At 39.2% G+C, this 14,164-nt stretch overlaps 1 protein-coding gene across 1 annotated transcript; it reads left to right on the top strand.

The window, feature by feature from the left end:
- Positions 1-11,937: 11,937 nt before the first annotated feature.
- LOC131681281 (phenoloxidase-activating factor 3-like) lies at positions 11,938-13,761 on the top strand. The gene is made up of 3 exons (XM_058962006.1): positions 11,938-12,409; positions 12,468-12,552; positions 12,621-13,761. The coding sequence occupies exons 1-3, from the start codon at positions 11,983-11,985 to the stop codon at positions 13,237-13,239; spliced, it is 1,131 nt and encodes a 376-aa protein (XP_058817989.1). The 5' UTR covers positions 11,938-11,982; the 3' UTR covers positions 13,240-13,761.
- Positions 13,762-14,164: the final 403 nt, after the last annotated feature.

Raw genomic sequence — 14,164 nt, 5'->3', positions numbered from 1 at the left:
TGCTATCAGTACCGCATTATGAGTATGCGCCTTTATAAATTGTTTCACTTCGCGAACACAAGGGCGGATTGGACAACCGACCACTGTATTGTACCGAAGATTGTTCAAATTTTGCTTCTGAGTTTCAATCATTTTTAAATAAACGATCGATACCGCATCAATGAAAGTAACGGTGTATTATTTTCCAAACTGGCTTGGGACAACTGTTATTTTTCGATTGCTTTGCTGGCGTGGTACATATAGACAGCAGACTGTATGTAGAAACGTTCGTTTGATTCACTGCACTGTTAACAAGCAGCGCGATTATAGCTTCCGATCCGATTGAGATGGAAAAGTAGACTGATTAGAAACTGGTATTGATCCTAAAGGGGTTCCATAATTACCAGTTCGAGAGAGCACTCAATAAGGTTTTTCCACGACAGTTATTGTTGTTTTGCCATTTTCCTTTTTATGAAATGGATTTCCAGTAAAACGAAAAACTGCCACTTGCAAGAGAGCTCTAGAAGAAGCAGAATCGCCAAAACTTCGATGTGTCTTCTTAGAGGTAGGTACTAAAGGAATTTTTTCGGATCCCGGAATTATTGTTTCATCGACATTGATAGCGGCCAGAGTTTGATCCACAACTGGGATCGGTTCGATTTGTTCAAATGTTGTTGCAAACAGACTACAGTTCATTCATATGGTACGTACTTTCTCTTTTCAATTTCCATGTAAAAAGTAAGTTGGAAAAAGAAATAACGAGGTACTATCGAGAGATTAAAAAAGGCATCGGATGGTACAATTGAGAGATTCGAGTGTATTAAGCTTTGTTTGTCGTGCTCTGGAGCAGAGTGAATAAAGCGAAAACTCAATAATTAGAAATATAAAGGGTGTTCACTAACAAATGAGAATGATATCAATACCTTTCTGTAATTAAAGAGAAGAGCGTATATTCTTTTCTCTCCAAGAGGATTGCTCTGGACTCCCTATAAATGGGAGACATGTTTCTTTTCGCTCGGGTTCTGTCAGTTCAATCGAAGAAAGCGTCGAAACAGCAAGTACTCCGCGAGCGTGTTGTGCGGATTTACGAAACACTTGGCCATCGAGGAAAAAAGTTTACGGTAGACCACTTTCGAGACGAAAACATGCCCGTGAGTACAGTTTACCAGATCATGGCATCCCTGAGCGTGGAGCGGAAGGCCGGTAGTGGCCGCCGGCGAAGATAATGACGAAGAAGAAGAAGGAAGCGTTGAAAAAGCTGTTCGACAACAAGGACGAAACGAGTTTGCGTGATGCCGGCCTCGATTCACCGAGCCCTCAATATGGAGGACATCATCTGTCGGAAGAAGACTTGGTCCCCCGATGACACGGACGAGCAGATAGCGATCGTGAAATCGCAGTGCCGGTGGATGACGAACAACTACCGCGAGACGTCGTTCGTGCTGCTCTCGAACACCCACATTCCAGGAAATGACAGCTACTATTCCAGCGACAAATTGGCCACACATCCCTAAGTAAAATATAAGTTTAAGCATAAATTTAAAAGAAATGTTATGCTGTACATCGCCATATCGGACAGAGGAATTTCAAAACCGTGGTTCAAGCCGAACGGTCTGGCCATCAATCAACAAGTGTACCAGGAGGAGTCTCTTGAGCAAATCCTTCTGTCGTTCTTAAAGGAGCATCGTAGGGTTGGGAAGTACGTCTTCTGGCCGGACAAAACGTCTTCCCATTACGTCAAGAAAACGCTGAGCAGAAAAAGATACCGTACGTGCCGAAAGAAAGAAACCCGACTAACTTGCCCCAGTGCCGTCCCATTGGGGTTTTTTCGGCTCCCTCAGTGCTTTAGTGTATAAAAATAATTGGCGAACCAAGGATACGATGCAGGTTTACCACCAGGATCCGAAATTGTATCCGGAAGAAGAACGTGAGTGCCGTCTAGTGTTCTTGTGAGAGCATCGCGACTAAGTTGCGTCGTACGAATATGTACATCGTAGAATTTTTGATAATAAATTCTGAATTCGTTGAAGATTTTTTGTTTGTTTTTCAACTACATGAGTGAAAAAACTCTCATTTTTATTGAACACCTGTTATTAGGCTTACAGAAGAAAAACCAGGACAAATCAAGCTTTTGCCTCGACTTCCCAGGATACCAGGACAGTCAAAGAAAAACCAGGACATGTCCTGGGAAACCAGGACGTATGGTCACCCTGTCTCTGGGTCGGTGCTAGGTGAGAATTATGCAGTGGGATAAGTGAAACACCCGTAGTCACACTGCCCTTCGTTTTCAATCCCAGCAAACGCTAGAGCCGACTCTTCCCAAATTTGGAGAGCACCGGGGTCTTGTGTTTCCAGTTTTGGGGACCACTTTTACAACTTGCACTCGTATCCCAGCGACCGTTCTTACACTGATAATATAAATTCGTAAATATAATGAAATCGATCATGCAATGCACGAATTCATTCACACCAAAAAATAATGAAATTTAAACGACATGTTTACATTTACGAATGTAAACATACGAAGCTTAAATCAAAAATTTGATTGGATTCGATGCAATCAATGGGAGCATCAAAAAGTATATGATTTTACATTTTCATTCGTGTGATATTACATGCTATTTATTTTACAGCAACATTGGATTAAAAATACGTTCAAGCGCATTGGTATCCCATTTAATGAAACTGTAATTTTCAATCAACATGTAAAATTATAATAAAATTCGTCGAAGAAAGCACGACAAGTTGTGTGTATTTATGGTGGAATTTAATTTTGCATTTATATTCATGCTCCAAATATGTGCATGAAAATAAATTAAAAATTGCAAAATATTTTTTTCTGTGTTCGTCGTTTTCTGCAACGAAGTAGTTTCGTGCATTGTTAAATAGTAGGTTTCGCTCATTTCATGAACAAGAATGGCCGCTTGGTGAACGAAAGCTATCGTAAATTTTTCACATTCAATGTACACTGCGCGGATGTTATCGTTGATAACATTATTTTTCATGGATGAAACGAAGGTTCTGTTTATTTTAATAAATATTTGTGTATATTACGAACGATTTCGTTGGTCGCACGAATTCATTTCGTTCATGTTAGAAAAGTTTTCTTATTTATTAGCATACTATTTTTTTCAGTCGATCTTTTAGGATCGATTATTGACAACAACGATTTTTAAACAAAAGTATCGATCTGGAAAAATCTGGCATTTCGACCTCTTACCTCTATTGAGGACTGGAAAGATTGTGGTGTGAAGAAATGGACGCTTGATGAACAAAAGTTTTAGTAAATTTATTTATCTAGTCTACATGGCACGAATGTTATCGTTGATAATGACATTATTTTTCGTGAGTGAAACGAAATGATTCGTTATCTCAATAAATGTTTGTGTATATTACGAACGCTTTCGTTAGTCGCACGAATTTATTTCGTTCATCTTAGAAAAGATTTCGTCTTTATTGTCCTCTGATTTTTTCATTCGATCTTTTGGATCGATGTTTGACAACACTGATTTCTTTTAATTAAAAAACAGATCTGGCAAAATTGATTTTATTGTGGCTCTATTGAAGCTCTTTTGACGTTGATGGTTTGACGAATGGTGCTCGTGAATATTCGTATACAGCAGCGAACAATTCGTTTGCCGAATGAAGCTGTTTCGTAATACGCCAATGAAAGTTGTTTCGTGGTTGTCACGAAAAACTCGTAATAAAAAATAAATTACTATGTTTTAATTGCCGCAACGTTCTACTGTATCGATTTTGTTGGCTATTTTCGGCAAATTTGAGACTAAGAAAAACGAAAGCAATGAAATTGAAAGACGGATATATATTCTAGAGCGAATCAGTTATAAACTTAGAACGGAAAACTAGGACTAGGCAGGCTCATATGGACATGATCGAAAGGAAATGTGAAGAATTCTTTGCCTTCAGTTAAGTAGGAGTTGGGCGTTGCACCTAATTCATGGTCGCATGGTCTATGGTAGAACACAACTCATCATCATTTTCTACCGCCATTGCATTTCTCCCGATTCCGATGCCCGTTTCGTGAACCACTTAGTTCTCAGCCACTCTGTCGCAGAGATCCCCTACGATGAAATTTCGTTGGACAATGTCATTTCGTTTTTCTCCGAATTCGTGTTGGTCGTTCGTTTTTTTTTTCATCCTTAGCTGCTGTTGCTAGCTCGCTGACAGACTTTTGCGGTGTTGATTTACTCACAATGACATTGTATATCAAAATAAATTTTTTATTCCTGATCAAGAAGTTAAAAAAATTTCAGAAGGAATTCAAAAATCTCATGGGAGAGGTTTGAACTCCCTCTCCCATAAGATTTTGGAATTTCTTCTGAAATTTTTTTAACTTCCTGATCAGGAATAAATTTTTTATTTTGATATACAATGTCATTGTGAGTAAATCAACCCTTGCGCACAGGCCTGATTCGAAGGAACTCCAACCAACTCTCATTCACATTTCGTGATAAATTACAAAAGCTTTTACCTATACTGAGCGGACCAGCAATTCGAGGGGCCGTTCAATATTTACACTCATATCGTAGTACTACAATTTTGAATTTGATAAACGTTGGATATCAATGTTTCACTATTGCTATCTACGCAACTATTTGCTACACGTGTTTGACATCTGCATTCTAACTGCATTGCATCGATCAATGCGCCACCTACAAACGTTTGCCAAACGTATTCCCGACGTCTAATTTATTCGGAATTTCAGTAGCGGGTATTTACACACATTTCGAATCGAGCCTAAACGTCTGTTATCTGTGGTTTTCCCAAAAATATAATTTTTTGAATTACTTTATCTCACCGAAAAAACTTGAGGAATCATTAAGAAAAAAGTTATGCAAACTTGTAAATAACGTCAGGACCATTAGTCGCACTAAAACACTATGTTCAGAAGGCTAAAAGTAGGGGAGCCCGGGGCTAGTTGGCGGTTGGAGTGTGTTATGTGATGTGTGTTACTACCACCTATTGTAGCAGGACCACCGCCCATAGCACTGGGCATTCCTTTCACTACAATTTGATCAAGCACTACCTACCAGAGCTGCAAATTTTCACCAGGTTGTTTTGAACTAGAAGGAAGAACAAATCTCAAATCATGCCCTACTATGTTCAATTCGCCGTTTTTCGTTTGCATCATTCATTCAAACAGCCCGGCTGCTCAATCATTTTCCATTCATTTTCGATTTCATTGACCCTGTGAATATCTCTGTTCTGGGATATTGACTAGATTTTTCAAGCAAAACTACTCTAGACATACTTCTTACTGTTCATGTAAGCTTGAAAATACAAAATATGTCAACATTTAACCTAAACCGGCCTCTACAGAGCAGATAACGACTTTGGTTGGTGAATGAAAATACATCAATTTGAAATGACGATGTACGGTTTGGTTATGAAAATCCCGCCAACTTGAAAGTGAATGATTAAGGGAGGCTTTGAATTTGAATCATGCTTGGGTTTGATTGAGCTGAAAGTTGGCATTTGAAAATGAAAATTTGCACCACTGCTACCTACTCAGAGGCGACGCGTGGTTCCATCGTCAACCTGTTCAATATACCACCAAGACCCTTAAAACGTTACAATCGTCTCTATGAGACGTTTCTGTTCAGCTGATTCTTTCGTCGTCGATTTCATCCAACATCCAACGAATAGGACCAATGAAAAAATGTTCGTTGACAGAAAATTTCGCTGGAGCTGACCAAAACAAATTTATTGTCAAATCCCACCAGTGAATTGTGTAGAATGCTTAATTTACCGTAGAAAAAGAACAAAAAATATATAACATATCCGAGAAGGTTGCCACTTGATTAGAATTGAAAGATTTCCTAACAGAAACATAAGCAATACAACCATGTATAACCTTCCGACAGTCGCGCTAGTGCACTGAGTGCACGCTGCTCTGAAAATCTAGCGAAATCGCCTTAGAGCACCTGGGACTGCTCGTTCAGTGAGACGTTTGCGCGAGAGGCATTTAACATCCACACGTTCATGATTAGAACAACGCCTGATTTGACTTTTTCTTTTTTACACATTCAGTAAATATATTTTTAGCATGTGAATGTAAAGATCAAGCGATTTCTTTGACGCAAAAGTGGGCGGTTCATTAATATAGTTGAACCAACCAAATACATACGCGCTCGTAACTAGTATGTCCCAGGGGCAGAAACATCTTGTTAGGCTACCCAAGAAAAAAAAAGCGTTCGACCAACAGCTATGAACGTACGGCGCAAATTATAAAGCGTTTTGCACACAGCTCCAACGCCCATATGTACATCGCAGCAATGCACGCTGATTCAATATTTGATTTGAACCGGTGCAAAAGAGAATAGAAAGAGCCTCACCCATGACGCTCACGCTGCTATTCCAGCCGTCGCTCATGCAACTGCTCCCTCTAGAGCATGCGGTGAGCGTACGAGATGCGTGCATATTTCTGGTTGAACCGGTCATAGGAAAGCACTGCTGGAGACGCTAGGTTGACTTATCATTCAGATCAAATTATCGAACTTCAAAGTTCGGATATTATTACTTTCATTAAAAATAGTTTACGTGCTACTGCTTTAATGTTAACGCAAAATTGGTTTTGGGTCGTCTGATTGTTCCTACCTGTTCAGTGAACAGGTTGAACGTACCGACGCGTCGCCTCTGTACCTACTGACCATAATCACAAGTCACTATATGAATGTCCAAAAAGGCGTTGGGTGGTAGGAAAGCAAAATCGCTTACCTGTACCATGGATGTGTAGAAGAATCTCCTTCTAATGACAAGCTCATATAAGTCAATCGCAATACTCGCCGTTGTAGTGAAAGGTAGCCCCAATAGGTGGGGAGAAGAGTCCGCCCGATCTCCACGACATGTTACCAACAGGGAGCTGGCTGGTCCACTCTCCCTGCCCAAGTCGTATGCTAATGCTATTTCAAACGACTCCCTATCTACACATAAGGTTCAAAATTTTTCTAACCAGTAAAAAGAACCGAAAGACCCTAAGGTTAACGCATCTATAGTCAAAATGAAAAAGTGGATTAAGTGACATTGCATTGAATTCCAAGAAAACGAGTTTAAAGTTTGAATCGCAGCATCCTTTACATAATTTGAAATTATTTTTTGCTATAATTCTTGCTCATTGTAACATACACTGAAGTCTTTTTATGCGGTTTTTTATGCGGATTTTCAAAGTTATGCGGTTTTTTTAATGCGGATTTTCAAAGTTATGCGATTCTTTTTATGCAGTTTCCTTTTAATTTCTAGGGCATCACCTGAAGCGACTTTTATCGAAAGATAGATCCTCGTGAATGCACATGCTTAAACAAAAGACATAAAACGTTCATATTTTTATTTTAGATTATAAATTACTAGTTTTTGGGTTAAGGATATGAGAAGCATTCTTGATGCAGTGAAAATAAAAACAGAAAATGACTGAATACCTTTTTACCTTTCTCATAATAAAACTTATGCAATCGGTCGGAATTTTTACCGAGGCCCGCAGAGCCGAATCTCTTATACCATTCGACTCAGTTCGGCGAGATCGGAAAAAAGTCTCTGAGCGTGTATTTTTTTTCTTGGTGATAAAGCTTTTACGCCGACCCGGCACACGTTCAGTAGTTAGACCATACTACCGATTTCGACCATCGTGTGCCAGAGTGAGGGACTCTGAACAGAGAAGACAACTCTGAACCCTATTCCTCTAAACTCCACCAAGAAGTCCGACATTTTCCTGATCTCCCGGATTCTATTTGAAATGACTACTTTGGGGGGAGGCGTGCTAATGCACTTCACTTGATTCCAGGTCTAGCTGGTCGTGCTAGATTTCGCTTGTCTCGTAACCGCCATATCAACCCTGCACGGTATGACATTCTACATGCCTTCCTCGCTACGTTGACCAGTTGGATGCCGTGGTCGAACTGGCGATTCCGGTTGGAGGGTGGCTTTTGGTTCACTGGTGCCCCAACGATCAGGATCTGTCGCGTTCGGTGCTACTCGGCGTAGTTCCCAACGGTGGAGTTAGCCTACCACGGCGGAGAGTTCCCCGACGAAAGAATGTGTCTTGCAACCATTGACGGACACGTTATTCTTCCTTAGATGCAGTCCGGCAGAATGCCGAGGTTGGTCCAGCGATTTCCAGTGGAGGATTGGGTCCGGTTCACTGGCGCCCCGATATTTCAAGCCGGCGATTCGCTACGGACTACTCGGAATAGTCCCCGACGCACAGTGGGACGGAATCAAAAAAAGCCGGACATTGATATTTGCGACGAAACTATTGGTTATGGCACTTTGATGCCTTCGGAAAGGTTTCTTCATTTTTTAAGCAGTTTAATATAATGTTTGAAATTTTTTATTTAAGGGGGTATATACGCAGATAAAAAAAATAACTTTGCAAGTTGTTGTCAAAATTGATAGTCATGTATGGAAAGTTTGTAGACGAAATGATTTTATGAAACTTTGTTGAAGTAGTAAAATGGCTATCTGTTAAGCGAAAAAAGTTATTGGGTGAAATTGAAGTACATGTCGGAATACCCCCTTAAAAAGTGTTTTTTCATTGTAACTTTTTTATTTGATTTTTTACAGTTTCTCAATGTTCTAGAAAGTTGTTGATGCTTTCAAAATACACCTTTTTGTGGAATAGACCAACTCGCTATCTCTTCGTTTTTGAGGGTGTATGTCTGGTTTTTTGGTTTTTTTGGGCTAACTTTAAGGGGCTATGGTTTGTAGAGTAGCACGTAGTAGCAGCTAAATTTATTTTTATGATGTTCAGCAAGAAATACCCTATTGATACATATATAAATCATAGCGGGATCTAATAGGATCCTTGGAATAATGTGGGGTAGAATAGACTAGCGTTTAAATAAATTATTGTATTATGAAGCATGAAAAATAAACTATTATGTGAAATTAATAAACATTTGAAATATTATAGTTCATTCCATATATTCCGACATTCAAAATTATTTTTTTTGTTATTAACATGCTCATAAGTCATCAGTGTCCTGCCACTTATCTTCTTCGGCATTGGGTGAACAAGGTAGTAATTTAACCGAGTATTCTAAGCAACGAAATACCTTGTTCATCCAATGACAAAGAAGGTATTTGGCAGGACACTGATGACTTATGAGCATGTAAATAACAAAAAAAAATAATTTTGGATGTCGGAATATATGGAATGAACTATAATATTTCAAATGTTTATTAATTTCACATAATAGTTTATTTTTCATGCTTCATAATACAATAATTTATTTAAACGCTAGTCTATTCTACCCCACATTATTCCAAGGATCCTCTTAGATCCCGCTATGATTTATATATGTATCAATAGGGCATTTCTTGCTGAACATCAAAAAAATAAATTTAGCTGCTACTACGTGCTACTCTACAAACCATAGCCCCTTAAAGTTAGCCCAAAAAAACCAAAAAAACAGACATACACCCTAAAAACGAAGAGATAGCGAGTTGGTCTATTCCACAAAAAGATGTATTTTGAAAGCATCAACAACTTTCTAGAACATTGAGAAACTGTAAAAAATCAAATAAAAAAGTTACAATGAAAAAACACTTTTTAAGGGGGTATTCCGACATGTACTTCAATTTCACCCAATAACTTTTTTCGCTTAACAGATAGCCATTTTGCAACTTCAACAAAGTTTCATAAAATCATTTCGTCTACAAACTTTCCATACATGACTATCAATTTTGACAACAACTTGCAAAGTTATTTTTTTTATCTGCGTATATACCCCCTTAAATAAAAAATTTCAAACATTATATTAAACTGCTTAAAAAATGAAGAAACCTTTCCGAAGACATCAAAGTGCCATAACCAATAGTTTCGTCGCAAATATCAATGTCCGGCTTTTTTTGATTCCGTCCCACTGTGCGACGGTGGATCTTTCCTACTCCGACGAAGAGTTCCCCGGCAGTGGAAGATCTTCCGAAACCGATACTACCCGGGCAGATGCCGAGGTCGGTCCTGCGATTCTGGGTGGAAGGTGACTTCCAGTTGACAGGCACCCCGACGAGCATCTGCAGGAGCTACTTCCCGATCTATTCGAACTAGTCCCCGGCGGTGGGCCTAGTCTACTCCGACGGAGAAATTTCCCGACGTTGAAATTTCTCTCGAAATCGTTATCTCGATGCTGGTCGGTTAGGTGCCAAGGTCAGTCTTGCGATTCCGGGGAGTCACGGTTCCGACAGCATAAGTCATTAAGTGACTTTACGCTTGTCTGGACATGCCGCAGACTCAGGTGATTCGCATTTAATGCCAAAAGATCCTGACTCCTGCGTTGCAGAAGAAAAAGAGTTAAGTAGCCGGGAAACTCTAAGCTTGCTTATATGACCGTACTCCACGCTTTTCTCTAAACTTTCTTACTTCAAATCCTTGCCCTTTCTTGAGTACTATTGCTCTTAATATTCAAAAATATTTCACACCTTATGTGTTTTTTATGCGGATTTTCATAATTATGCAGTTTTTTTATGCGGGTTTTCAAAGTTATACGGTTTTTTTTATGCGGATATTCAATGTTGTGCGGTTTTTTTATGCGGATTTTTTTATGCTGTGCGTATCTCCCACATAAAAAAAAAACTTCAGTGTATTCCGAATCAGCAAAAGTCGAATGTAGCTGAATCCAGCTCTATGATTATCTCATTTTTAAAGGTTTTGCGACTTAGTTCGGTCTGACTTAACACCGACCAATATGCGAACCAAAACTTTTAAAATAAGTTATTCTGATCTTACTGTCATCGATAACTCTCTACTGCTGTGTATAAACAATACAATTCACATTATATTCAAGGTATTCTCTAAAGTCTAGCATTATTGAAAAGAGCTGGCTTTAAGAAAATTTCTTTAATATTGTTTTTATCTCGATATATTGCGTTTACAAAGTTTTTTAGAATGACATTATCAACAACTTTGATGAAGATACCAAATCTCTTACTATTTTTGAAGAGTTACTTCTCCATAATCACTTCTAGCAGTTTTCATCACAATTATTATATCAACATATGAGCTTTCAATGTTGAAAAGCTTCTTCGAAGTTGTTAAACCTTCAAAGTTGATGATTTCAAAATTATGTGATCTTGACCGATAGAAAAGTTTTTGAACATTTAAAATTGCACTTTGTATTTGCATTCTTTGACTTTATTGACATATTACAAAAAAATATAAAAGACATCTGTTAGACTAGTTTTGATTCTGAACTTTCACTAATTTATCCAACTTACATTTTGAAAAAAACAACGATTTTCATCAAACCCCCTCCCCAAACCAAATTTCTGGCTACGTCACTTCCTTTATCATTGGCGGCTCCAGGGGGAGGCACGAGGGGGCACGTGCCCCCGATATTCATCCAAAAAAATTCATCCTTGGATAATTCCTTAAGGAACATAAAAATAATTTCTGTGTTTTGTTTGACAAATTTTTCATCACACTCCACGAAAATGCGTTTCCAAGATTCGAAATTGCATTGTCCAAATCGTGCATCAGACACATTATTCCAAGAAGGCGTGCCCCTCCTTTACCATCCGATTGGAGCCGCCTATGTCCTGTATACAGATGGTTAGATTAAAAGAGATGATTTTTCCATTTTTTTTTCTAGTTCACGGATAATCGAACCTGCCTTGTATATTAGACTGGTTCAATTTTTGACTTTTAGCTCCACCAGGCTCTACTGATTCCTTTTATGGCCCTTAGTAATTGTGCAAATTTTGGTACCGATCGGTTGTGTCTACGGACCCTACAAAAATTTCAAAGTTTATATGGAATTATGTATGGAAACATTGAGTAGAGCCTGGTGGAGCTAAAAGTCAAAAATTGAACCAGTCTATTGTATATGTTTTGACATTATAGTTGATTGGTAATTCGCTTACAAATGAGATTGAATACATGCAAACTAATACTGCATCCACGTGCTAAACTGTCTTATCTCTCACGGACACTGCAGTTGAGCGTAAAACCTGCCAGAACACAATCGTACTTCGCAGAAATTGCACACCAAAATGCAAGCGCCGTTGAAGCAAATTTTCTTTCTTCTATTATTGGCCGTTTCATCGCACCCCACCATAGCTAAATCATGTGAAACCGAAGACTACGAGGATGGCGTTTGTGTTCCGTTGCAAAAATGTGACAAGTTCAAAGAAGCCCGTGAAAAAGAGGCTTTATCGGCAGGTCAGCGAAATCTTATTGACCGGGAGCTGGCCAAGTGTACGGACGAGGAAGAAGCAGGACTGATCTGCTGCAAGCGAATACTACGTCCTCCTATTGCGCGTTCCTTCGAGGATGCCAAACCTCTGACCGGTGGAAATCGCGATGTTCTGCCGAAACAAAGTGAATGCGGATTGGACAGTGCCGACAGGATCTATCATGGAAATGTAACTAGCCTAGATCAATATCCTTGGCTAGTTCTGATCAAGTACATTGATAACGGTATGTCATACTAGAAATACTTACAAAACATAAGTTTGTTTTGCTTTTCGATTTATAGACGAGAAAGAATCATTTAAATGTGGTGGATCGCTAATCAGCAAACGCTACGTTCTCACGGCTGCTCACTGCATCAACCAAGCAATGTAAAATCCTTAACAGGTTAAACGAAATATCGACGCATTGATCTAACCTCTTGGAACTTTCTTTGCAGTGCCGGTGTTCGTCTTGGTGAGTGGGACCTGGAGACGGATCCCGACTGCGTCACTGAGCAATCTATCAGGCGCTGTGCGGATCCGGTTATTGATGTCGGCATAGAAAGGATATCGATCCATAAAAACTACACCAGACGAGCCTCCAAAGGAGGTAAGATCGATATGGCTTTACTGCGCTTAGATCGGGAGATCTCCTTCGGACGTTTTGTTTTACCGATTTGCCTACCGAGAACGGATGCCGAAGCGCAACGCGCCGATAATCAAACACTGTACGTGTCCGGCTGGGGAATGACTGAAAATGACGTGGTTAGCACGAAGAAACTATTTGTTGACGTGAACAATGTGGAGCTGGACGAGTGTCGAAGGAAGATCAATGCACCGTTGATAAAAATTGACGAAACGATGATCTGTGCGCTGGGGGGAAATGGCAAGGATGCCTGTCAAGGTGATTCGGGAGGGCCGTTGATGGAGATTAAGCAGGTGGCCGGTGGAAAAAAGCGATTCTTTCTGATAGGAGTAGTTAGCAAAGGGTTGACCTGTGGTTCAACGAAGCCTGGATTTTACACGGATGTATACCAGCAGTTTGATTGGATTATATCGAATATGGAACTAAACTGATAATTAGGAACATATCAGTAGAGTAGAAGGGCGCTCGATCATCGCTGGAACTTGTGTCGTTTTGTATAACTTAAGAAACATAACTAGCAAAAAATTTCAAATCAGATGACAAGTGGATTTCGAAAGCCTATTTTAATCGGAATGGAATGGAATATTCAATGGTTAAAATCTGATCAGAGCTTATTAACACAATTTAAAGAAGATAGAAAGCGATTGACATGATAAATGGATTACCGTCCTGAGTTTTCGAAGTGAGTGCCGGCAAATTATCTTCGATATCTTTTGAACGTGTAAACGTGTCAAAATGCTGTCATTGATTTTTCGCTACGATAACTGCATGGGCAATTGACCAATCTAATCAAAACTGCAGTGACTGCGGCGCACAATCCGCTCAGCTTAAAATAAAAAGTGGACTAAAGTCAAAACTTTGTCGTATCGATTCATATTAGATGGTTTTATGGAATGTTGGTACACTGAAATTGTTTTTGACATTAACATATCAAAATACACTTTTGCACTTAATTGTTTCAAACGTTTAAAATGATTCGAAAAAAATCCTTTATTACTCATTAGGGTGTCTCAAAAATAAATATTTTGTCACGACCACACAACGAAAAACTGTTTTGGAAAGTCTTTCGAAAACTACTCGTAAATGGTGAACATGTTCAACTCATCTCGGTTAGAGCCGTCAATATGGTGCACCAACCGAACACTTTAATGATTCAAAATTTTCAATATAGGTCCGATACAGATCTGTTTCATCAACATTCGTGCTGAGTAATATAGAGCGAAAGGAGCATCAGTCAATACTTTCCCTTTAGGGAAGCTGAAAAAATATATCTTTTGGGAGCATCAAACCGTTGGATAATCGCTTTCGCCAAGAAGGTTTGTCCGGATTCAGCCCAACACAGAAAACCTACCGCGC

Source organism: Topomyia yanbarensis, chromosome 2, assembly GCF_030247195.1.
Source record: "Topomyia yanbarensis strain Yona2022 chromosome 2, ASM3024719v1, whole genome shotgun sequence".
Lineage (NCBI taxonomy): Eukaryota > Metazoa > Arthropoda > Insecta > Diptera > Culicidae > Topomyia > Topomyia yanbarensis.
The sequence above is the reverse complement of the archived record's forward strand: the minus strand, read 5'-3'. Positions and strand labels throughout refer to the sequence as shown.